Source organism: Triticum urartu, chromosome 3, assembly GCF_003073215.2.
Source record: "Triticum urartu cultivar G1812 chromosome 3, Tu2.1, whole genome shotgun sequence".
NCBI classification, from domain to species: Eukaryota; Viridiplantae; Streptophyta; class Magnoliopsida; order Poales; family Poaceae; genus Triticum; species Triticum urartu.
The window spans coordinates 103488089-103510337 of record NC_053024.1 but is presented as its reverse complement, the minus strand read 5'-3'; the positions used below and the strand labels follow the sequence as shown (position 1 = coordinate 103510337).

Here is a 22249-nt window from a genome sequence, read left to right as displayed (position 1 = left end):
AAGTTGTTTTTGTCTTCAGGTTCGACTCCTTTTGTAAGCTTTAATTTGTAATCTTCCTTTCTTTTTCTTCCTTATGATATTGTTTAAATTCTTTTAATTAAGAGTGAATTCTATTTTTTTACCTCTTAGTTTCACGTTTGTGACATCAACTCCTCTATTTAACACGTTTTCACATATTTGCCCAATTTAAGCAAACTGGTGCGACAAATTATCCTATTTTTTTCTCTTTCAATGTTGATTGTACATGCCATTTTGGCTGATTTTTTTTACTGTTTTTTGATTTGCTCTTGATTTGTCAAGGGATGGGTCCCACCTGTCAATTGGGGAGCAAGAAATATGAGTGAAAAATTGGAGTTCGAACCCGAAATCTCCCCCGCAGACAGCTAAGACTCATCCCCAGCCGAACTGAGAGCAAACCAGACAGAACCAAACAGTAAAATAAACCAGCCAACATGGCATGCACAGTCAACACTGAAATGGAAAATAACTAAATAAATGGGATAATTTGTGGCACAATTTTGCTTACATTGGGTAAAAATATATGAAAAAACTACTAAATGGGATAGTTCTCGTCACAAACGTGAAACATGTGGTACAAATATAACCCACTCTTTAACTAATGTATAAAACTTACAGTGGGGTTTTATCCTACTATTGCCCTTATAAAAAAACATCGAGTGAGAAATGATCATTTCTAGTTCTACTGTGCTATAGACGTTTTATTTATTTCTAAAACATCATATGGAGTATACTATAGTACTACTCCCTCTGTTTCAAATTACTCGTCGTGGTTTTAGTTTAAATTTGAATTAAAACCACGACGAGTAATTTTGAACTAAAACCACGATGAGTAATTAGAATGGAGGGAGTAGTTTTGAAGAGGCGTGCTGCATTGTGAAAGTTGAGGGAGCTAAGTAAATCGCTGGGAGGAATTGAATATCTAGGTGTAGCCAGGAGAGGGAGGCATGCAGGCAGCTCCGGGCAATGCCGGTCCGTCTCTGAGAGAGAGACCATACGACCCTAATTATTGATCATGGCGGAGTCAGCTGTCGTTCATGGGTTCCTATCCCACGCCACGTTGCCTCCACTCTCCTCTCCTCTACATATACAGCGCCACCCTCCCTCTTCCCTCTCTACATCTCCCTCCTCGCTCGTAGTAACTCGAGTCCTGCTCCCTGCACGGTCCTCCCATTACCACGAGCGAGCGCGTGTCATCTCATACGGGCGCGCGGGGGTACGTGGTGCTCTCTGCGCGCGCATGGCGGCGAGCGAGCAGAGCTCCGAGTCCTCGTCCACGTCCTACGCTTCCTCCTACTCCACGTCCTCGTGCTCGCCCAGGGCCGACGCCAAGAAGCGGCAGGACGGCGGCAACAAGCGGAAGCGCGCGGCGGCGGCGGGCGAGGAGGAGGAGGAGGCGGCCCCGGCGGCGGCGGCGGCGTCGTCGTCGTACCGCGGCGTGCGGATGCGGGCGTGGGGCAAGTGGGTGTCGGAGATCAGGGAGCCGCGCAAGAAGTCCCGTATCTGGCTCGGCACCTTCCCGTGCCCGGAGATGGCCGCGCGCGCCCACGACGCCGCCGCGCTCAGCATCAAGGGCGCCCGCGCCGTGCTCAACTTCCCGGACCTCGCGCCCGCGCTGCCCCGCCCGGCCTCCCTCGCCCCGTGCGACGTCCAGGCCGCCGCCGCGCGCGCCGCCCTCATGCACGACCACGACCACCAGTGCTGCTCCGCCTCAACCTCAACCTCCCCCACCGCGGCGCCGGCCTCCGCGTGCGGCAATGCGCCGGCGCCAAGCGACCAGCCGGCCGCGCGGGACGAGCCGGAGCCGTTCCAGCCGAGCCAGGGAAGCGAGCAGCAGCTCACGGCCGCGCAGGTGGAGATGGTGTTCGACGAGCTGGCGCCGCTGTGGGTGGAGGACGTGGTGGACTTCGCGCCGTCCGATCACTGCTGGACGGCGTACGATTGTCTCGACCCCCTCGGCTACCAACCTCTCCTGTGGGAGTATTAATTAGGCTTGCTGTAAAACACCCACCCCTTGATTTCCTCTCTTCTTCTTCTTTTCTTGGTTTTGTGTGGCTTTCTAGTGCTACTTAAAATGAAGCACATTTTTCGCTTTTTCATTTGGTTTGCGCACGTTCGGGTCGGTTGGGACTACTTGTAAGTTTGAGATGTTTGTGACCAATTTAGCTTAGATGTGAGTTGAGTTTGAACATAAGAATCTAATGTACATGTCAAAAAAAATAAAATTACGCGGGCTTTAGGTTACCGCAAAATTACGTGTTTTCTTATGGGTGAAATGAGCCAGCCTCAACATGATAGCTCTGGTGGTACTTTGGGCATGCGATGTAGTTTTCATGAATTAACTTGCCAAACCACCTGAGATATGTGAAGCAATTGCTTGACATTGATGTTGGCTTGCTTGTTTTAGGACACATCAACTTTGTTGAACCTAATTATTTCAACAACGCGCGGATAAATTCAAACTCTTCGTGGTGTAAGCTATTGACTCTTACTGAGCAGTAACTTATATTGCTAAGCAGGTCGATCGCTTTCGTTACCACGTGATGAGTCGATGACATGACTTGGTGTGATCGCGATTAGTTTGCATTGATCGATAGAGCACGCCTCCTCATTTGTACCCATGTATCTTGGGTTTGTTTTCGAGTTTATCGGTTTCAAATGTCTCTCATGTATTCAACCACAACATGTGTCTAAACAAGATTATCTCCTTAATCATCTCCTTAATTACTCTATCCCTAATTCCCTATGTAGAATCATCGATATTTCGGGTTGGAGCTGAAGAGTCATATTTTTCTTCTGAAGTGGTGGCGAAAACTTCCGGCCTCTACATCGATTGATGCACGCGCACCTGAAGAACCCTGCTAACCATTTTTCTTCGCGTTGGTCGACCAACTAATTTCGACCCTGAGATTTTTCGTGAACGAATCAAAGAGGGGAAGTAGTATATATATATATTTGCGAATAAGAGGGGAAGTAGTATATAATTGTGCAGGAAAAATAAAAGTACTATATACAAAGTGATCTCCATCGACCACAGGTGTTCATTCATTCATAGGCGCCACGAAAGAGTAAATGGGTGCATGTATCGGCCGGCCGGCGAACGATGTGAAGATCGATCGATCGATCTAAATTAAACTAGCTAGCTGTCCCGAAGTACAGTACATATAGTATGCTTGTGTCTCCTGCTCGAGGTCGGCCAAACGGGCGCAACGGATTTAATAGCTTCTCGTCCTGGAGAGGAAAAGACGGACCTTTGCGTGCAGGTGTTTGTCCAGCCCCAACGACTCGCAGTAATCATCGGGGTGTGGTGGGTAGGGGGCGACGGCTCGCTCCATGCCACGGTTGCATTCAAAGGAACTACCACTTCATTGTTACGGAATATGCCGGGTGGTAGTATCTTGACATGCATATGTCATGTCGCCATTAGGAAATTAAGTGTCCATATAGCTAACTTTGCGTCTGATTCTAGTCATGTAAGGCTAAGAGCATCTGTAGCCGATCTCCAATAAAGCTTAATAAGAAGTTAACCACAGCTAGCCGATCCTCAAAGGCTAAAACCTTGAGAGGAGGAAATTTTTAGTCCTATGTGTTCATTCCGGCGTCCAACTCTTCTATTTTTACTCCTCCGCGACGCCGCTCCTTAAAACTTTTCACTTTCTTTTCTCTCGCCTGCCGCTGCCGGAACCCATGCCGCCGGCCGTCGGTCGCCCCGGTGATTGGGAAAATCCCAACGCCGTGTCAACACTAGGAAAATATAAATGTCCATCCGACTAACTTTGCATTTCATTCTGATCATGTAACGCTAACCACGCAGATGTCCTTGAAAGTTTTCGTTATCTCTATAATCTGCACCACAAAGTCTAAAGGTCGACGAGGGGCAAAACCGAAAACACAAAAATTCCGATGTCAAATTTTTTAGGCATGGCAAATCTGACGTTTTCATGGCAATTTATGTTGGCGCGATGATGAAAAATTTAGCGTGCAAGCATGACAATTTTCTGACAAAAAACATGAACTAAGGCAGGAACTAAATTTGCCATCCTGGAAGAACATAATTTGCCATAAAAAACGTTAGATTTGCCATGGTTAAAAACTTGCGCCAGGTTTGTACCGGAGTCCAAAAAAAAAAACCCGCATTCCATGCCGAATTGCCGAACACAATACATGACAAAGCAAATCTCCACTCCTCTTGGATCGTGATATCAATACATGAAATCCGACCGACAGCCCACAGTGACAAGTGTGACGCTGTTCGTGGTGGCTCCTGTTTAGAGGCTCGCAACGTAGTTTTGTTGTTATGGTTTTCTATTGGATCTTGGCTTAGTGTGAGCGGTTTCTTCTCCCTTTCGCCGGATGATCTGGTGACAACGATGGCTAAAGATTTTGGCCGATTTGTTGGTAATTGCAAGGATAAACAAGATTTTTTTTCTGTAAATTTTCTCTGTTACCTATAATTTTGCTTGGTGTGTTGTCTTTCTAGAGTTCTCCTTAGAGATGCTATGCGATGACATGCTAATATTATTAAAATAAATGTGGCACTTCTCTTACAAAAACATGGCAAAGCCGAGTTCTCGTAACCCTTGCACGAGGGCTACAAGATATCACCTACAGGCAACATCAACCACGCATGGTGGATGAGTCTGATTGCCAAATTGACGACTAACCAAGGTTATCGAGATCACGATTCTAAAATGGATCACAGCCCATAAAGTAAGATAAAAAATCGTAGAAATCGTTATTGTCATGTCTTAAAATCATAGATTCTACCGAGTAGAATCAGCCCAATCAATTTGGATATTTAACTCGTAGAATCGCATGATAGATAGCTATTCTGATAACCATGACTCACATTATGTCCACCGGGTTTGGTTAATAAGTGAATCAATCCGATCAATGTGGAAATAAACTCGTAGAATCACGTGATAGATATTGATTCTGATAACACCGCGAGTCATGTCATCTTCACCAGATTCAGTAAATGAGGGCTAAGTTATAGGTTTTTACCCTGGACAATACATATCAACACACATCAACATCTTCAACATATGGGGACACTAGTAGAAAACAGGGCTTTGGTCCAGGCCGGGTCAGCCCATTAGTCCCGGTTCAGTCCAGAACCGGGATCAATGGGGCATTGGTCCCGGTTCGTGAGCCCAGGGGGCCGGCCGGGCCACGTGGGCCATTGGTCCCGGTTCATCTGGACCTTTTGGTCCCGGTTGGTGGAATGAACCGGGACTAATGAAAATGGGACCTTTAGTCCCGGTTCGTGCCACGAACCGGTATTAAAGGTCCCATTTTCAAACTCTACCCCCCCTCCCCGTGGATCGCCTTTTTAGTTTTAAAAAAAATAAAAGAAAATGATGGAAATGTCAAAAAAAATAAAAGAAAATAAGTTTCCCATGTGATATGTGGTCTAGTTGTTGGGAAAATTTGCAAATGTGAATTTTGACTTTATTTGCAAAATCTCTCTGAAATTTGTAAAAATGGGCATAACTTTTGCATACTAACTCGGATGAAAAAGTTTTTTATATGAAAAATCATCTACTCGAAAAGTTACACCCAAATTTAACAAGGGGAACCCCGTTAAACATTTTCAAAATCCTCAAAAACCTAATAGAAAAAAAGTTACGGGGATTTTAAGATCTAGAGTGAAAAAATCGAAAAAAAATTCAAACAGTGGGCAAACTGTGGTCAAACAATGGTCAAACTAATTATTCTAGAATATTAGTGTTACTAAATAATTATATTTGTTATTTCAATTTTGGTCAAATCTGGTCAAACTGTGGTCAAACTAATTATTCAAGAAATATTAGTGTTACTAGATAATTATTGTTTTTTAAAACAATAGTTCCAAAATAAAACTATGAAATGTGTCACTTCATGCTCAAGCAAAATTCCTGAAGGTTAATAGGATTGACATCTTAGTATTGTCAGAAAAACAACAGGTGCAGACTTGGAGTGAGGGAGAATAGAACCCGAAAGTTAAGCGTGCTCAGGCTAGGGGAGTGGGAGGATGGGTGACCGTTCGGGAAGTTATATGATTTGGAATGATGAGGGGTGATTAGAGGATAAATTGAGAAGTGATGAGGGGTTAAAATAATTCAGAAATTTGAAAAAAAAGTTTAATTTTTTTTAAAAAAAAATTCAAAAAAAATCATAAAATTCCACGTGGCCTATCCCTTTAGTCCCGATTCAGGACTGAACCAGGACTAAAGGGATAGGCAGAACCGGGACTAAAGGCCCTTATAAACCGGAACTGAAGGCCCTTTTTCTACTAATGGGAGCTATAAAATGTCGTTTTCACAAGGTGTAGACAATGGCCAGACATATATTTTCACCATATATATATATATATATTGTCTGATTGAGCCCTCACCATGCCAGAATCGTCGTATCAAAATCCGAGGACTAGGCCACCATAATTTGTCTTGGTCAGCCATCGCCGTGGCCAAAGTACGGTCAGCACCACTCTTCAAATCGAAAAGAAGTACCGCCAAAACAATGGAGGATAACAGTGAAAGGAGATGCCTTTGGAGGAGACATGCAGAACTGCAATCAAACTAGGTAGATTCTTTTTTTGTGTGTGAAAGAAACTAGGTGGATTCACAACCGCACATGCAAAAATAGCTCGTCGCCACCACCATCTGCCAAACTTGGCCGAACCACTGCGATCAACCACCCTAAAATCCTCATGATCTCCAGAAGCGTCTTACCTCATTGGATTGGTTGCACCACATCTATTGCCACCACGCCCCTTAATTAGCACACGCTGGCTAAGAAGTCATGCTACAAAGAGAAACCAAAAAGGGTGAGCAAGGAGAGTCGTCGCCGTCGACGAGGGTAGGGGGAGGCCTCCCCCAACGATAACAATTGGGTAAAAAGGCAATGGTGGTTCTCGCAAGAAAAGTCCAATCGCTCCTAGGTCACACATGGACACCCCGAGGGGTTCGTTTATGAAAACGACTTGTAGACTAAATTGTCTTAGACTTGAGAGGCTATCTTTCTTACTCCCTCTGGGTGGGAACATAAGCCGTGCACGGGTTCTTCGGTCATCAACTTAACTAACGAAACATGTGTTGTGTGCCTAAAAGAAACATCCTTAGACTCGTCGTGGAACAAAGTTTCTAAATGTATTTTTATGTCATGTTATACATGTTTCGCTAGTTGCCCGACATACATTTCCATCCAAACGGATTAGCACGCTCCGTCTAGGTGATCATACACAGGTTTTGTTTTGCTTTCGAGAAGTCAAGATACACCCGTTTGAGCATCAATTAATATGTGACGGAGAAAATAATGCTCCCTCATATAACTTTAATATAAAAGTATATACTAATCAAAAACATTTATTTTGAGACAGGCGAGTATCTATGATCACCGCAAAGCTTTGTAAACACTTCAGGAGAACGGCGGAAGGCCAGGGACGGCACACCACAGCCCAGGTTTGCTATTAACAAACGGCTCCAACGTCTGGCTCCAAAATATAGCTGCAGAAAATACATACATATTCCACAAAGAAAGAATTTAGCAACTTCCACAAGAAATATAGCTCTATGAACGCGATATGTATCGCTTGCTCATCGACAGTGCATGGGGCATGGGAAACGAAGCTGCCACCTGTCCCCCTCCAGAGAACCGCGGAAGGGCCACCTGTGCACACGAGGACGCCCGCGATAGGCCGGGGTCAAGATTACCGGAGATCTCCTACATGAATGCCACTACCAACTGCGATGTGTACATGTACAGCAGTCAGTCAGAGAGAAAGATGCATCCAGGCGCGCCGTGGTAGCAATTGAGAAAACTAATGCTACATGATGTATAAACTACTCCTCCAAGCTGGATCAAAATGGCCGGAATGATTAATGACGGGTGCACGCATGTGTGGTGCAGGGGATTCAGAGTTTTTTTTTTTAATTGTCAGGTCCATCTACTGAACGTGTATCATCGGAAATCATGAAATAAATCCAGAGTAAATACGAGCACCAACACTTGAACCTTATTGGGCTGGGATACGACTATCCTCATAACCTTCTCGCAAAAAAAAAAGACTATCCTTATAACCGTTGAACCATAGGTTGGTTCGCTATTCAGTTCTCTTTTGACCTGAAGATAGAATAAGGCCCTGTTTGTTTAGGCTTTTGCTTCTACTTTTACAGCATTTTTACTTTGCCCAAAAAGCCATAAAAACTCATAAATAGGTGTTTTTGGAGCTTTTATAGCTTTTGGAACTATATATTGCTATATTGAATCATCAAAAGCCATAAAGCTCCAAAAGCACCTATTTAGGATCTTTTATGACTTTTTGGCCAAAATGGAAAAGCTGCAAATATAGAAGCAAAAACCCAAACAAACAGGGCCTAAATGCATTGGGGTCCTTAAGGAAAAAAACTATCTGTTAATTTATATTTTGAATTTTATTTTTTGCGTAAAGACCTAAAGTTATCACAAGTCATTACAAGCACATCTTTACAGAAAAAATACATCTAAATTCTTAGGGGTGCCGAAATCATCAGAAGAGGGGATGCGTAGCCTACGACGGGGACGTTGGTATGCATAAGGAAATTGTTGAGGAGAAGATAAAGAAAGGGTCTGGCGTTGTTTGGTCGAGGTGCCGAGAAGCGAATTCCAAGCTGCGATAAATTACAAATTTACTTAAATTTTGAAGATGAATATAAAGCAAAATGAATATTTTTAGTAGAAAGATACTACTTACTCTGATCCAAATTAATTGGCGCAGCTTTATTACAACTTTACAAAGTTGATAGGATGGAGGCAATTATGTAGTTGTACTAAAGTTGTGTCAATTAATTTGGATCGGAGGGTTAGTACTAAACATTTCACAATGAATGCACCTTCGAGAGCAAAAATACCTTAAAAACCCTGTTGAACCATAGCATAGAGCTTTCTTCACATACAAGCATATGTTTCTTACAATTTGTTCTTTCTCCAACTTTAGCAGCCACACCGACCAACTAATTTAATAAAAACACACAATTTCTACACGGAGTTGTAGTGATTGGACTCAATGGTTCAGCAGCATAGTGCATTATTTATGTAAATTATGCAATAGCTCATACGTAGTACATCTACACTTTTTTTTGCGGGTGATATAAGTACATCTACACCTTGATCTAAGAATGTACATACTCACGATTAGATACCAATAAAACCATAGTTGTATGGTTATGGTTAAATAAGATAATCATTCGTAGTATTGCCTCGTGCACGTATGTATACGCAAGCTATAACTACATGACCACGTACGGAATCAATCTTTTAAGCCATCCTTGTACTGTAGATCTGCGACAAAGAAATCGTCCAGTTAATTAAAACGATGGAGATAATCAATTCAAATGCATAAGTATAATTTAGTAACTAATTAGACGTGACCGGCCAAGTCAAGACGCTGAAGTTTGCGCCCATGGTGCCCGGCAGGTGCTGTCATCAGCCGCATTTCTGGCTACTGAGATTAATATGTCAACGTGCTCAGTACTATCATTTTTATTTGTGAAGCTGATTTGTCCCATTACAGAAAATTCCTCCCTAAGATGACGATAAATGGGACGCAAATGGCTCCGAAATTCAAGAAGGCTACGCAAGCAGTGCGTGCCCTTCTTTTTCTTTTGCGAAAAGTGTGTACCTTTCGAAAGTAACTTAATATTTGAAACCAGTGGCCGGCTGCAAGATAATTTTCTTAACATGATGTGATATTCCTTGAAAAACTGTTATACTGTACATAATGACCATATACTTTTGTTATTGTCTACCTTCTTATTAGTTTGCTGCGATGGCTTTCCAAGAACACTTTTTACTCCCCCACAAAAGAAAGAACACCTTTTTACTTTTATATGTGTGGCTAGTTGCGAGCACAAGTATTTTGAAGCTGCAACAATAAGATCTTGATTGAATGAATTAGTACAGATATCTAAAACTAACTAATTCACAATGGAAAAGTGATCACATACCTAAAAGATAGTGTAGTTACACTATTTGTGGTGCAATTATCTTAGAATTATAATTATAACGGTTGCTTTTGCACTTAATTGACAACCAATGTCTATTTGGTTTACATGATTGTGAAAATATAGAAATACAGAAAACCTATGATCGAGATACCATGCCATATTAATACCTATGGGAATTGAAAACACATGATTGATTCTATAATAGAAGTAGTTTTTCTGCACCTCAGAAATACATGTGGATTTTACTAAAAGATTAAGCACATAATATAGTTGTCATAGAAATAACAAAGAAAGCTCATGATGTTGCATTGAATAGGAATTTCCTTTGGATTTCCATGCAAAGTAGACCATAGAAAACCCCTATGCTTTTTTTTTTGGGCAGAATAACCCCGTGATTTCTAATCCTATTAACCAAAAGTTCTATAGAAAAGATTCCAAGGAACGAAATCCTCAAATATTCCTACGATATTTCTTTAAAACAAAGATGCCCAAAACGTCTCATTGACTCGGCTGTGATCAGGTCGTTAACTACCTCCTTTGACAGTGATTGCCCATCACTAATGGCCAAACTAATGACAAGCCCACAAGATCCTCCAAAAAAAAAGACAAGGCCGCATCGCCCTTCCTGATTGGGTATTACTGCATTTGTTATTCAAGAATAGTGATTGGAAGCTGCCTTTTCGGTTGAGAGGTTTGTGTCATAACAAAATTCCAAATGGCCACGGTATTACGCATAAATTATCAATGTTTGGTCTATCAAGTACTAATACTATATGTTTTTAAGTACGTGCTCCCTCTGTTTCCACATGATTTTAAAATGTCCAGGATTGGCAAAGAGGACGAGCTCATGTCTTTTATAAAATGCAGTGTTCCGTGTACGGCCTCCGGTAAAGACAGCCTTGCGGGAGACACTTGGCCGGCTGAGAAGACGTACAAAACTATTTTGAAGACGGAGGCGCTCCTAGATAATATTAGTAATGTTATCTCAAAGAGAGAAAACTTCTAGCGTTTGATTCAATAGTACAAAAGATGTACGCTTTTGATTCAGACAAATGTTATTTCTGCAGGCGCAAGGATCCCAACGTGGCGGCTTCACACATTTTGCAGCCTGCGCTAGCCCACAATTCTGGAAAGATCTCAGTTTACTTTGCTGTACCAAAATAGTTTGGTTGACATTTCCGTGTACTTCATTTGTCATTGATTTGTTCAAAAGACGTGCTGAATTCTGACCTGGAGCCGCCAGGACGTACTTGATGTTGTTGATTATCGAGTTAATTACGTTTAATCAGTACTGCTATAAGCAGCATAGTACTACTCCCCGGCAAAAAATAGAGCATAGTAGTACTATTAATGTTGAGTTAGCGAGCTGGATTGACTTAATCGTGCCATGTCAACGAATGATCGACCGTCAGCTATTTCGGTTTGTCAAACCGTTTGCGTTCATACCCCAATCTTGAAGAATTCAGAATGTGTGCTGAAAGTCTACCGGGGAGCTGACTAACAAAGGTCAACCTCCATTTTTCTCCCTTTTCTTTTCTGTTCCTGCAAGATACAGAGAACAACAGAGCAGAAGCAAAGCCGGATCCGTTGTTTCCACCGGGGGAACCGTTCGCGTCCTGTTTCCAGGCCGACTAGACGTCAAGGCACCATCCCATTTTTCTGTGCTATATAAATCTTTCAGTAAAGACGTGTCCAACATTAGGCCGGAATCATTAAATTTCAAACACGCACGACGAATAGCACAGACATTGAACGAAAACAAACAGCAGGAAAACATATGTTATGGCAAATAACATCTACCATTGATCCCCACTTTGCCGTAATATCACCAACAAAATTCTTCCACAATCAGATTAGACAACAGAATTTAGAGGCCAAACATAACGTCCATGACCTTGGACAGGACCGATTTCGCGGGCGAAGCGATGGCTCCGGACGCCCCGCGGTTGCTCTCGTTGCCGTTTTGCATGGGATTGCTCGGCAAAGGCGCCAACGCGTTCCTGGTGGCGAAACCGCTCGGCGCCACAGCTTGTGACGGAAATGGAACCGACATGCCGCCGTTGTAGGTGTCGTCGGTGTTTTCATTCAGATACGGTCGCTGCCATGGATCCACTTGCTTCACCCCAATGATAAGAACACTGTTTAGCTGCTGGCTGTGCTTGGCCAGCGCTTTCTGCGCATCATGACGGCTCTAAAACATACAAAAGGAAATACAAATCAGCTATGAAACTGACCCACAACCAACAAGGGGCGGAACGGGGGTCTTAAAGTGGAATTTTGCATACTTCTACTAACTGTACATGTTTCAACTAGAGTACATTAGCAAGGCCCCACATAAAATAATTGATGGTAGGCAAAGCTTAGCACATCAAGGCACTGTGTCATAGTAAAGGACAATCAAACTACAGGGCAAAATTGGCCATTGTGTCCATCACCACTTCATATGATATGCTGATATAGTAGAGTAGGTGCACAGACCACACAAGGAATTGTTTTGTCACTTTGCTTCAGTCTTCATTTTATTTTCATTTCAGAAACAAATGCATAAGCTAGCAAAGATTTGGTGTATTTAACTGCTTCTGTGATTTTGAATTTCCTTAGCTGCTACTGTCATTTTGATACACCCATATGTTTCAGACTATCTAAAGTCGTTAAAGATTCTGAAAACACTGACACTGCATGTATCTATCTTGTGACAAAATTTCAAATGCAAACTCGATATGTAGCTCAATAAACACAAATGACAAATACAGTGCTGGCACTGATAATGGGCCAAAAATTCACAGCCCAACTTGAATGAAATACTACTGACAGCTGGATTTGTAATTTTTTGTTTCTAGATTTGAGATTGGAATCTGGATTTCAAAACATGACATAGTTGACACATGTTGTGTCTCTGTCTTCAAATTTTCTTGAAATTTTTACGACTTTTGGAGTGGTATTTGCAGACAGAGTACCGGAGCACTCAAGTTTTTGAGGATACACCCTCACATGCAATGATATTAGAAGTATTACTTTCAGGCTAATATTTTCATTATGAGTAGGGAAAAATAGAGATCTTTTATAAGTATCAATGCTCAAACAATTCAGTACAAGTTTACCTGATACAAGATATGCATCCAGTTCGCATCCCTCGGACCAGGAACGTGTCTCAAGACTAACCCACATTTCTCAAATTCTCTCAGTACAAAGTTGGTATCAACCGGCAGAAAACTGGCAGAAACAAGGCAAGGAGCATGATCAGACACAGAATATATAAGCACATTTTAATCAGGACAGGAAAATTAATTAATGAACTAGATTATGCATTGGAGAATATCTGCTTCAAACAACATAGCTTAAGAAAATATATATTCAAGTACAACAATAATAATCATGTCTTTACATCGGAAGCTGAAAAGATGAGAGGGGTATAACTGGCACCGTGGGGATGCAATCTTATTGATATGTTCAAGGGACATCTCCATATGCAACGAGAGCATAGGTAGTTGTATCCAGATGTTATGTCTGACTATATACTATAGTGCATCATCCAACGTCTAGATGCAGAACTTACATAAGGTTCCTAAAACTATTTATTGCTAGATTACCAGCTGTTCTCATTGCTTAACCTCCTAAAGTAAGGCGAGGTGGTAAGGCTACGCCTTAGACATAGAAGGAACAGAGCAATCAAGCAGTTTAGCACGCACGAATATATTGCAAGGAAAAATAAGAAAGACCAAGAGATGGGCCACTACCTATGCACTTCCCTGTGGCCCAAAAGCCCATCTAGTAGACTCCTCCTGTGACCTAATTCCACTATCCTCACTCCCTACTACCTCATCACAGCCGCCACACACCTTCTGCTCTCTTTCCTTACTGTAGCAGTACACAACCCTAAAACTCCTCACCGCAGCATCCCTTCTTCCTCAACAGCAGAGTAGATCTGGCAAGGGAAGGCGACGGTGGAAGCAGGCGCATGAAGGGATGCTCGCCGGAGTGTTGGGGGATGGTGGGGTTGTCGTCTCCAAGCCCCAGAAGCGGTCACAACGATGATGCAGCGAGAAACAGGCGCTAGCAGAGACCTCTGACGACAGTGGACCTTTCACTGAAGCAGTCGTACGTTTAATGTCTAATAAAGTGGGGCGGACACCGGACGCCTTACCATCCTGGGGCGCCTCAGTGCTTAGGCGACACATTAAAAACAATGCTACCACCTACTTTCAGATAAGCTAAGTTTCCACCAAATGTAGGTATCTGTATGACAGGGGCACAAATGATATTATGAGAAAGCATAGAAAACCATCATTCTTAGGCAGAAATAAATCCATCGAATATGGACATTAAATCACTCCCACTCACACAAGGTCGCAGAACGGTACACATAGCGAATAATAAGCTATCACAAAACCAACAAGTGTGCAAGGGTAGTACCAAATCGTAAATATACCGAGTAACTATATAATACAGAGAACATGTGCTAATCAGGAAATGCAGTCCATAGCCCAATACACATGTGAAATAACAAGAGAACTGTAACACTTTCTCATCAGACACAGCCGGGCATGGTTGTTTTGTAACAATTGGTATGTAAAACTTGAAAACGAATAGCTCTTTGACTATAAACGCCACAAAATCTGTGACAAATTTCATCAATCACAAATACTAAGAGATTTCCACAAGGTCAGCACTCAGCACATCGATGGCTCGAACCACCAAAATATAGTTTGGTCCAGAAAATTAGCGGAACTGAATTGGTTAATGTGTTCACGAGTTCGGTGATTTGGTCAGAGTCAGCAATAGCATAATAATGTGGTACTATGTCCCAAAATTACCATTCTTAGGCTAATGATCTTCCAAATTTCAACATGTTAACGATTGGACTTTGGGCCTCGGCTCTCCATCGTTCTTTTACATAGTACGATTGTTATTTGGACGTTGCTTCAAGCATTAAGCTGGAGAAATGAATGCAAATAATCATTTTAAGCAGTCTCTTGTTTTCAGCTAAGGTCATATAGCTAATCTTGGTATAAAAACACAATTATATCACAGTATGTTGAAACTGCATCAGCGAATCGGCACATGGTTCTTTTTTATCACATACAAGACATACATGATTCCCATTTTTTTGTACACTGATCCACTTCAGTCACATACCAATCAGTTAATGTGTTTACAAGTTTGGTGATTTGGTCAGAGTCAGCAATAGCATAACGGTACCATGTCCGAAAATTATCATTCTTAGGCTAATGGAGGACCTCCCAAATTCAACTTGTTAACAATTGGACTTCTGGCCTCAGTTGTACATCACTCTTTTACATGGTAACTTGATGGGTATTTTGATGTTGCTTCAAGCATGAATGTCAACAATCATTTTCAGCAGTCTATTGTTTTCAGCTAAGATCATATAGCTAATCTTGGTATAAAAAACATAATTACAGATTTAAAAGGGCACAGTATTTCAAAACTGCATCGGTGAAACACCACATGGCTCTGTCTCATGCCATACAACTCCTACAGGTGTACCTCATACAAGATATACTGGATTCCCAATTTATTGTGCACTGATCCGCTTCAGTCACTTACCAATCACTTAAACAACAACCCTTACCTCTAATTGCAAGAAAACCTATGCATAGACATACACGACTATATGAATCGAACACCACAAATTTCCACCAGAAATCTAGTGCATTCTTCGTATCGGGGTAAGCAAGAGGAGAGGCGACATACCCAAAAACGGTGACCCATTCCTCCTCGTCGACCCGGCCAGTGGAGAGCACCGAATCCCTCGGCATCTCCGGGCGCGCGACCTCCCTGGGCGGCGGCAGCGTGATCAGCGCCACCTGCTGCTGCTGCTGCTGCGGCTGCTGTGCGGAGGCCGTCCCCGGGGACTGCTGCTGATGCACGACTCCGTCGACCGGGGAACCATCCCTCGCCTTCTCCTCCCTCGAGGGGGACCACCACGCCGCCGGGGAGGGGGAGCCGTTGGAGCGTTGCGGGGTGGAGAAGAGGCCCCCGCGAGGGGGAGGAGGCGAAGGGGACATGGCTGCCTGCGGAGGCGTGTAGGGCGGCGGCGAGGGGGAGTGGCGGGACAGGTCATCGAGGGAGAGCAGCGGGGGAGGCGGCGGCGGGGTGGAGGCCTGGGCCTCGCGGCGCACGGACGCCGGGGGCATGCGGAAGGACGAGGATATCGGGGACGAGAGGTCCCGCAGGAACGGCGACTGGTGCCGCCGGTGGTCCGGCCTGGTGGCGCTCATCGCGGCGGCGAGGAGCAGGAGGAGAGAAACCCTAGTGACGCGACCGACTGTCAGACTGTGGCTTTGGGTTTATCGAACCAAAAAAAAAAAAACACGACGCGAGCGAAGGTGTAAGCAACGGCAGCTCACCGACCGGTGGGCCCCGCGACTGGTGGGGCCCACTTGAGGGTTGTTAGTAAGCGGGTTTACAGTGGAAGGCGTAACTGTTTCCGGTGTCAAAAAAGTTCGAACAGGCAAAATGGAGGTTGCGACGGCGACGGAGGCGTCGGCGCCGGCGGCGAGCGGCGGGGCGAGCAGGCGGGGCCACCCGTTCCCGTGGCTCGACGTGGCCATCTCGGAGCCCTACTACTTCCTCCACCTCATCGCCTTCTTCTCCTACTTCGCGGCCCGCACCACGGCGCCCGCGGCCGAGGACGACCCCGAGCTCCACAGCCGCCTCATCCGACGGGTGAGATCCCGCGGCCCCCGAGTCTAGATCCGGATCGCGCCGCCCCGCCGGTCCTTGAACTGTTTTGGCTCACGCGGATCGGCGTCTGTGCTGTGTTTCTGCAGGAGATCCAGGCGGTGCTCGTGTTCCTGGTGCTCTTCACAGTGAAGGTACGGTGTCTAATGACCACCACTAGTGTTTCAGAGTAAAGGTTTCCTTGTGCCGTAATGGAATTTGACAATTCGACTGGTTGGAGCACTAAGCTGCGTGTGAAATAGAGCTGGAAATGTACAGTTTCCACGCGATGCTAACCTGACCATAGTGCCACTATGTGCTATGAATCTATGATGCCCAGCAGTCATGATTTTAGCGATTTTCTGTATTTGCATTTGGGGTCAGTTAGGTCCCAGACGCAGGTCTCTCAAAAGCACTACTATGATTTGTATGAAAAATGAAGCTTGTAATTTGCTGACCAAATAAGTTGATGCTTAACAGATTGTGAAGGAGGAACACTGGGAAACATTCATCGCTGATTCATTGCTCTATGCAAAGGTGTGTTCATATGGAATGGCTGTGTTCTCTTACTTTGTTATCATGATCTCTGGTTTTTATATAACTTCTAGGCAAGGGCAAGCCAGGATACTAAAAATCATCGCTGTTCCTTACTACAGTTGATATTGCTGAATATCTTGATGCTCCTTATGTTCTTGTTTTGCTTTGCAGGGCCTCTTGTTGGTTGTTACTTTTGTTATCGATTATTGGTTGACCGTTGGCTACTTACTGGGATTTATTGGTATGCTTTTGTTTTTCTTCGGGTTTTATTGGTGTGCATTCTTATGAAGAGCAAAGTAAAATAACTATCGTGTTTTATATCACCACCCTGACAATACGTTCAAGTTTTTGAGCACTTAATAGGGAATTTTCTTCCTGTCTGAATCTCCTACAGTGTTCATTCTGTGGTTAATATTTGTATTCATGCAATGCTAAATTTTATGCTGTATTAGACTCATCTCAATCATTTTCCAACATAACTTGTAGGCTATATCAGTTGATGTAGCAGTCGCTTAGTTTGATCGATGTTATGATGTAACCTTTGTACCCTTCAGCTTTGTCCTGCATACTGAATCTGTCTATTAGTCTATTACTTACACTGCATCCCTGATCATCAAACACCCATCCAAGTTTGCAAAACAAAGCTGTAGCCATGAGATTAGTAGCACCAGACTATAAAAGACTATGAATGAATTAATAGTCAATAACTGCAATTGTTAAATTGTAGTTTTACTCAGTCAGTAATGAAAAAAAGATCACTCACTGTTTCCTACCGGAGCACTGAGGAGGAATATAAGTTATGCAGCAAGTGTCAGTTGCTACTTGCAATGTAATTTTAGCCCAAGCTCTTATCAGATTATCCATCCCTTGCTTGTAGCATAACATCGAGGCATAGAAATAGTACTCCTGATCAGGATCATATTCTGCAGGCAGGATGTGAACAATTTGATTTCCTTGTTATGTACCATGGCAAGACACTCCCAGGCCAGCAAGATCCGCATTGACTAGCTCTGATATGAGTTACATACCATGTTGCAATGCTGATGCCAGTGGCATTGCAGCAGTCACTACAGCAGAGCATCAAGTGTATTTTTGTGTGTCAAGTTATGAGCCATTATGCTAGTCATAGTAGGAAAGCATTGATACTGCCAAGGAGAAATATATCTGATATGGGGCACACTGGTTGTCGATTGCCTACTTGCTCCTCTTAGATTTCCTGATTTATGTAAGTCTTGATGCTTCTTAATATTCCAATTTCAAGATGTATTCAAATCATACCATGAATCCTATCCGAAGTTTTTCTTGGCAGTAAAGTTTGAGATATGCTTTGGATACAATTTTCATGCTAATCTAAACTGCTTCATTCGCCCATTTTAACCGTTGCTTACGTTTAGTTTTTCATTTGCAGTTATATATGCTATGGCTCAACAGCCACCTTATGATGGCCTAGGTACGTTTTACGATTATATTTTGAGTCATTTAATCATGGAAGTTATGTATAGTGTTGTCCCCCTCAAAAGAAAAGAAAAAAAATCTGTGTCGGCAAACTGTATTCCTAAAGTAAGATGATATTCCTTCAATTTTTATTCGTATCTTTTGTCTGCACCATTGATGTGATTATTCCGCTTCTTGGTAAGTAAACTTTAATCGATGCTTACCATGTCCCATTAGCTACTCATAGTTGCAAACCCGGTTCTGTCAGGTATATCCTATGCGGGGCACATTGGTTGTGGCTTGCCTACTTGAGAATCATCTGTCATAGCTAACGAGTGAGATGACTTGTGATTGAGTTTTGAGACCAGGGGATGACATTATAGATAAATAGGCAATTGATGTGGCCTTTTTTGTTCCCACTTGTCTCAAAGACAGGAGTTTGGAACCCAGAATCACACTGGTATACTAGTACATGTTGTAGGATAACCCCAGTTCCTGAATTGCCACAACGTGGGCATTCTTCTTACTTCTTAGCGAGAATTATTGCAGCTGGAATTGTGAGGCCTATTCACTAATTAGCCTAAAAGGCCTTAATCTGAAATTGGTAAAGTGGATCATCTAAAAAAGTTAATTTAGCTGGGGATTACCAATATTGCAAACCTGGAAAAAATGCATGACAGAAGGTTTTGAGCCGGATCAAGATCATGAGTTGAATAAATTATGCTCACAAATTGGTTTCTAGCTTAACAATTTCGATCCTTTTACTATGCGTGAGTACCACTTTTCCTTAGGCACACCCATATGTACATCCAATTGCTAAAAACGTGGCACTGTAGAATCATATTCTTCTGTTAAGTGATAATACTGAATTAGTATTACACATAATCGCATTATTCATATTGATTTTATACTAATTTCAAACATCACCACACTTCTCTCTTAATTCGGAGATGAGATAAGATGTTCATTTTTTTTACTTAGGTCATTTAAATCATTTGACCCCGTTGCAACTGGAAAGCCTGCTAACTGAAGAGCCAACAACACGATTTTGGCTGGTAATTTCCTGTACTTATTTTTTTACTACATTTGCATTTCACTTTTTTGGTAGACTTCTGATAACATATATTTCAATCCCATATTATATGTTACTGCCTTCAGTGAGTAGGATCCTATTCAGAATTTGCTCATTGTTCGATTTGTTATTTAAATTTTAACAGGTTGAGTTCCGGACTTCCTTTTTAACACCATGTATACAAGCAAGCAGTGTCATGCCTGAACTCTCTAACATGTAAGTTATTTGGAGTTTCTTTTACTCCTTTTACAATTATTTTTGCACTTCTGAGCTCTGTATTTGTACAATAAGTCTCAAAACTCTCCAGTAAAGTAGATTCTTTCCGTCATTATATTTGACAGTTTGCAGTAATTTACAATCTAGGGCTACTAGAGTTAGGTATTAGCTGGGCATTACTTGAGAGAGTTTGAGGTTGAGTCTTAGCTGGAAGCACGAGATATTCTTGTCATTTAGCTTTGCAGCCTCATGCCATTTGCATTACTTTGCTTCTGAAATACACTATTTTATTTTACTTCTTTTTTTGAAATGGATATACGCTATTTTACTGATTAGCGAGCTTATGTTTTCACAGTCAATATTAGTATGATTAGTCATTAGTGTAATAATCTATCAAATAGCTTTAGCTTGTTCTGAGCACAATATAAGTACTCCCTCCGTTCACTTTTGTAAGTCATTTCAGAAAACTCAAAATGGGCTGTTTTGTACATTGTCTGAAATGTCTTCAAGGTCTTATAAAAGTGAACAGAGGGAGTAGTATTTTCCATATATTGGATCACGTTCTGATGATTCTTTTAATGCAGATACTCCAACAAGAACATTTCTTTTGGATTAGTTGATCTTGGGCATTTTCCAAATGCTGCAGCGAGGTTTGGAATATCCATGTGGGGTAAATCTTTAATTTTACTTCTGCCATCTATGCTCTTTTTTTCTTGGTTTGGATGGTCTACATTTCAGTCCTACATAATCGATGGACTCCTTACTGGATCTTGTTCAGAATGTGCTCAAGTCTTTCTTCCCACGAGGGTTACATTCTCTGTTGATTTCATTGACAGATCATCTTCCCACTTATATACTGTTTGACAAGGCGACCGAAGTTGCTCGGCTCCCAGAAATTGGAAACGGAACAAAAGTATTCGTGCCAAAAGTTACCAAGGTTAGTTTTCATCACTTCCATATTTTTATTATGACTTATGACTGAAATAAGTTCATCATCTCCCCCTTTTCGTGTACAGACTAATATGATATATCTTTGGAATATTATCTGTTCGAACAAACTGTCTTGTAGCAAGAGAATCAATAATGTTGTTATTTACACAACTGGAGGAATAGCCAGAAACAAGTTACTTCTAGGCATATAGCCAAATCAAGTTTTGACATTAAGAATTAGGAATATGGTTGCTTTGTCTAAAGAGCTTCATTATTCTACTTCTGTACCTAATTTTGATTTGGCTGGTTATTCCAGTTGTGGGAAACCGGTAACCCCAGTTCCTGGAAAGAAAAAGGAAACAAATATAGTTGAGACAACCTAGTGAGGGTGGCGGACCTAAAACGAGGCCTACAGATACTAGCCCCTAGGGCATTTTCAGACAACCATGAGCTTCCTGCCTGGTCCCGAACTTGAACACAGGTGGGCTTGCATGTACTCACGCACCTCGCTGACTGAGCAACACTCTCCAGTTCTCTACCTCCCTGTTAAAGAAAAGGGTGGAAGTGAAATAGTTGAGATATGGCCGACCTAAAAAAGCTGTGAAACCTGATGATATGTGGTGCAATATGACACCACAGTCTCCTTTCGTTTTAGTTCCGACAAAATATCAGGGCTGGCTATCTGGCATTGTGCCTCAATCAAAGCACTGATTACCGAGATGTTAACACATCAAAGCTGCATCAATGATAGAGCTCCTGAAACTTCAGTTAGCTACACTGTCTTCCTCACTGACCTTATTGTCAAATTCAACTATATCAAGCATTAATGATGAGCTTCAACTATGTGGTATTGCTTTTGGGAGAGATGTATGATATAGTGATATTATGCCTATACCTTTCTTGCAGAAGCTTCTCTGCCAGCACTTTGATCTTGACAGGCGACTGATTGAATTCCTGTCTACCTAGTTGTAAGTCAGCCAGATATGACTTTCACTGTCCTTTTCATTTCACCATCTAGAGAACACCTGTCAACTGAATTCATCCTGTCGTAGGATCCATTGTCTATCCCAGGTGTGTCAAATTGAAGGTGACAATTCGGACAAGATAAATGGACCAGACAGTTGTGTGGAAGCGATTACTTCAAGGGGGGCATCTTCAAGCTTGTTTTATTCGATGGGTTTGGTCGCACCCATCCAATCCAAGGCCAGTATACTTTGTGGCGACAAATATGTTTTCGCATCTTACTAGTTACTACGACCTGTCACTTCTTGAATTCTGGAATGTTACTACCCCTGTATAGATCTTGTAATGATTCGCCGACTATGCTTTCCACTGCAGTAGTGGTCAATCCAGACACCATTCGTTTCCAAAGTGCAGTGTGTCTCGGAATTTGTTT

General features: G+C 42.5%; 3 protein-coding genes across 3 annotated transcripts; 2 read left to right on the top strand and 1 right to left on the bottom strand.

The window, feature by feature from the left end:
• The first annotated feature begins 1143 nt into the window (after positions 1 to 1143).
• Positions 1144 to 2280, top strand: LOC125548091 (ethylene-responsive transcription factor TINY-like). The gene has a single exon (XM_048711772.1). It carries the CDS (start codon positions 1259 to 1261, stop codon positions 2003 to 2005), a length of 747 nt encoding a protein of 248 aa, XP_048567729.1. The 5' UTR covers positions 1144 to 1258; the 3' UTR covers positions 2006 to 2280.
• Positions 2281 to 11718: 9438 nt separating this feature from the next.
• On the bottom strand, positions 11719 to 16304 carry LOC125543137 (nuclear pore complex protein NUP35-like). Its single transcript, XM_048706388.1, has 3 exons — positions 15696 to 16304; positions 13085 to 13196; positions 11719 to 12174 (listed from the first exon to the last, which is right to left on the bottom strand). Exons 1-3 carry the CDS (start codon positions 16220 to 16222, stop codon positions 11851 to 11853), a joined length of 963 nt encoding a protein of 320 aa, XP_048562345.1. The 5' UTR covers positions 16223 to 16304; the 3' UTR covers positions 11719 to 11850.
• Positions 16305 to 16408: 104 nt separating this feature from the next.
• LOC125543139 (thioredoxin-related transmembrane protein 2-like) lies at positions 16409 to 22224 on the top strand. Its single transcript, XM_048706389.1, has 11 exons — positions 16409 to 16670; positions 16775 to 16819; positions 17145 to 17201; positions 17373 to 17442; positions 18610 to 18651; positions 19617 to 19690; positions 19853 to 19923; positions 20508 to 20593; positions 20760 to 20860; positions 21760 to 21821; positions 21906 to 22224. The coding sequence occupies exons 1-10, from the start codon at positions 16461 to 16463 to the stop codon at positions 21817 to 21819; spliced, it is 816 nt and encodes a 271-aa protein (XP_048562346.1). The 5' UTR covers positions 16409 to 16460; the 3' UTR covers positions 21820 to 21821; positions 21906 to 22224.
• The last annotated feature ends 25 nt before the right edge of the window (positions 22225 to 22249 follow it).

What these genes read in the sequence shown, in the direction of transcription:
- LOC125548091 (XM_048711772.1), top strand. Translation starts at nt 1,259, where the DNA reads ATGGCGGCGAGCGAGCAGAGCTCCGAGTCCTCGTCCACGTCCTACGCT.
- LOC125543137 (XM_048706388.1), bottom strand. Translation starts at nt 16,222, where the DNA reads ATGAGCGCCACCAGGCCGGACCACCGGCGGCACCAGTCGCCGTTCCTG. An exon ending in GAATGGGTCACCGTTTTTGG is followed by an intron (nt 13,197 to 15,695) that starts GTATGTCGCCTC and finishes TGTTTCTGCCAG; the next exon opens with TTTTCTGCCGGTTGATACCA. An exon ending in GGATGCATATCTTGTATCAG is followed by an intron (nt 12,175 to 13,084) that starts GTAAACTTGTAC and finishes TGTATGTTTTAG; the next exon opens with AGCCGTCATGATGCGCAGAA.
- LOC125543139 (XM_048706389.1), top strand. Translation starts at nt 16,461, where the DNA reads ATGGAGGTTGCGACGGCGACGGAGGCGTCGGCGCCGGCGGCGAGCGGC. An exon ending in ACAGCCGCCTCATCCGACGG is followed by an intron (nt 16,671 to 16,774) that starts GTGAGATCCCGC and finishes GTGTTTCTGCAG; the next exon opens with GAGATCCAGGCGGTGCTCGT. An exon ending in GTTTGGAATATCCATGTGGG is followed by an intron (nt 20,594 to 20,759) that starts GTAAATCTTTAA and finishes TTTCATTGACAG; the next exon opens with ATCATCTTCCCACTTATATA.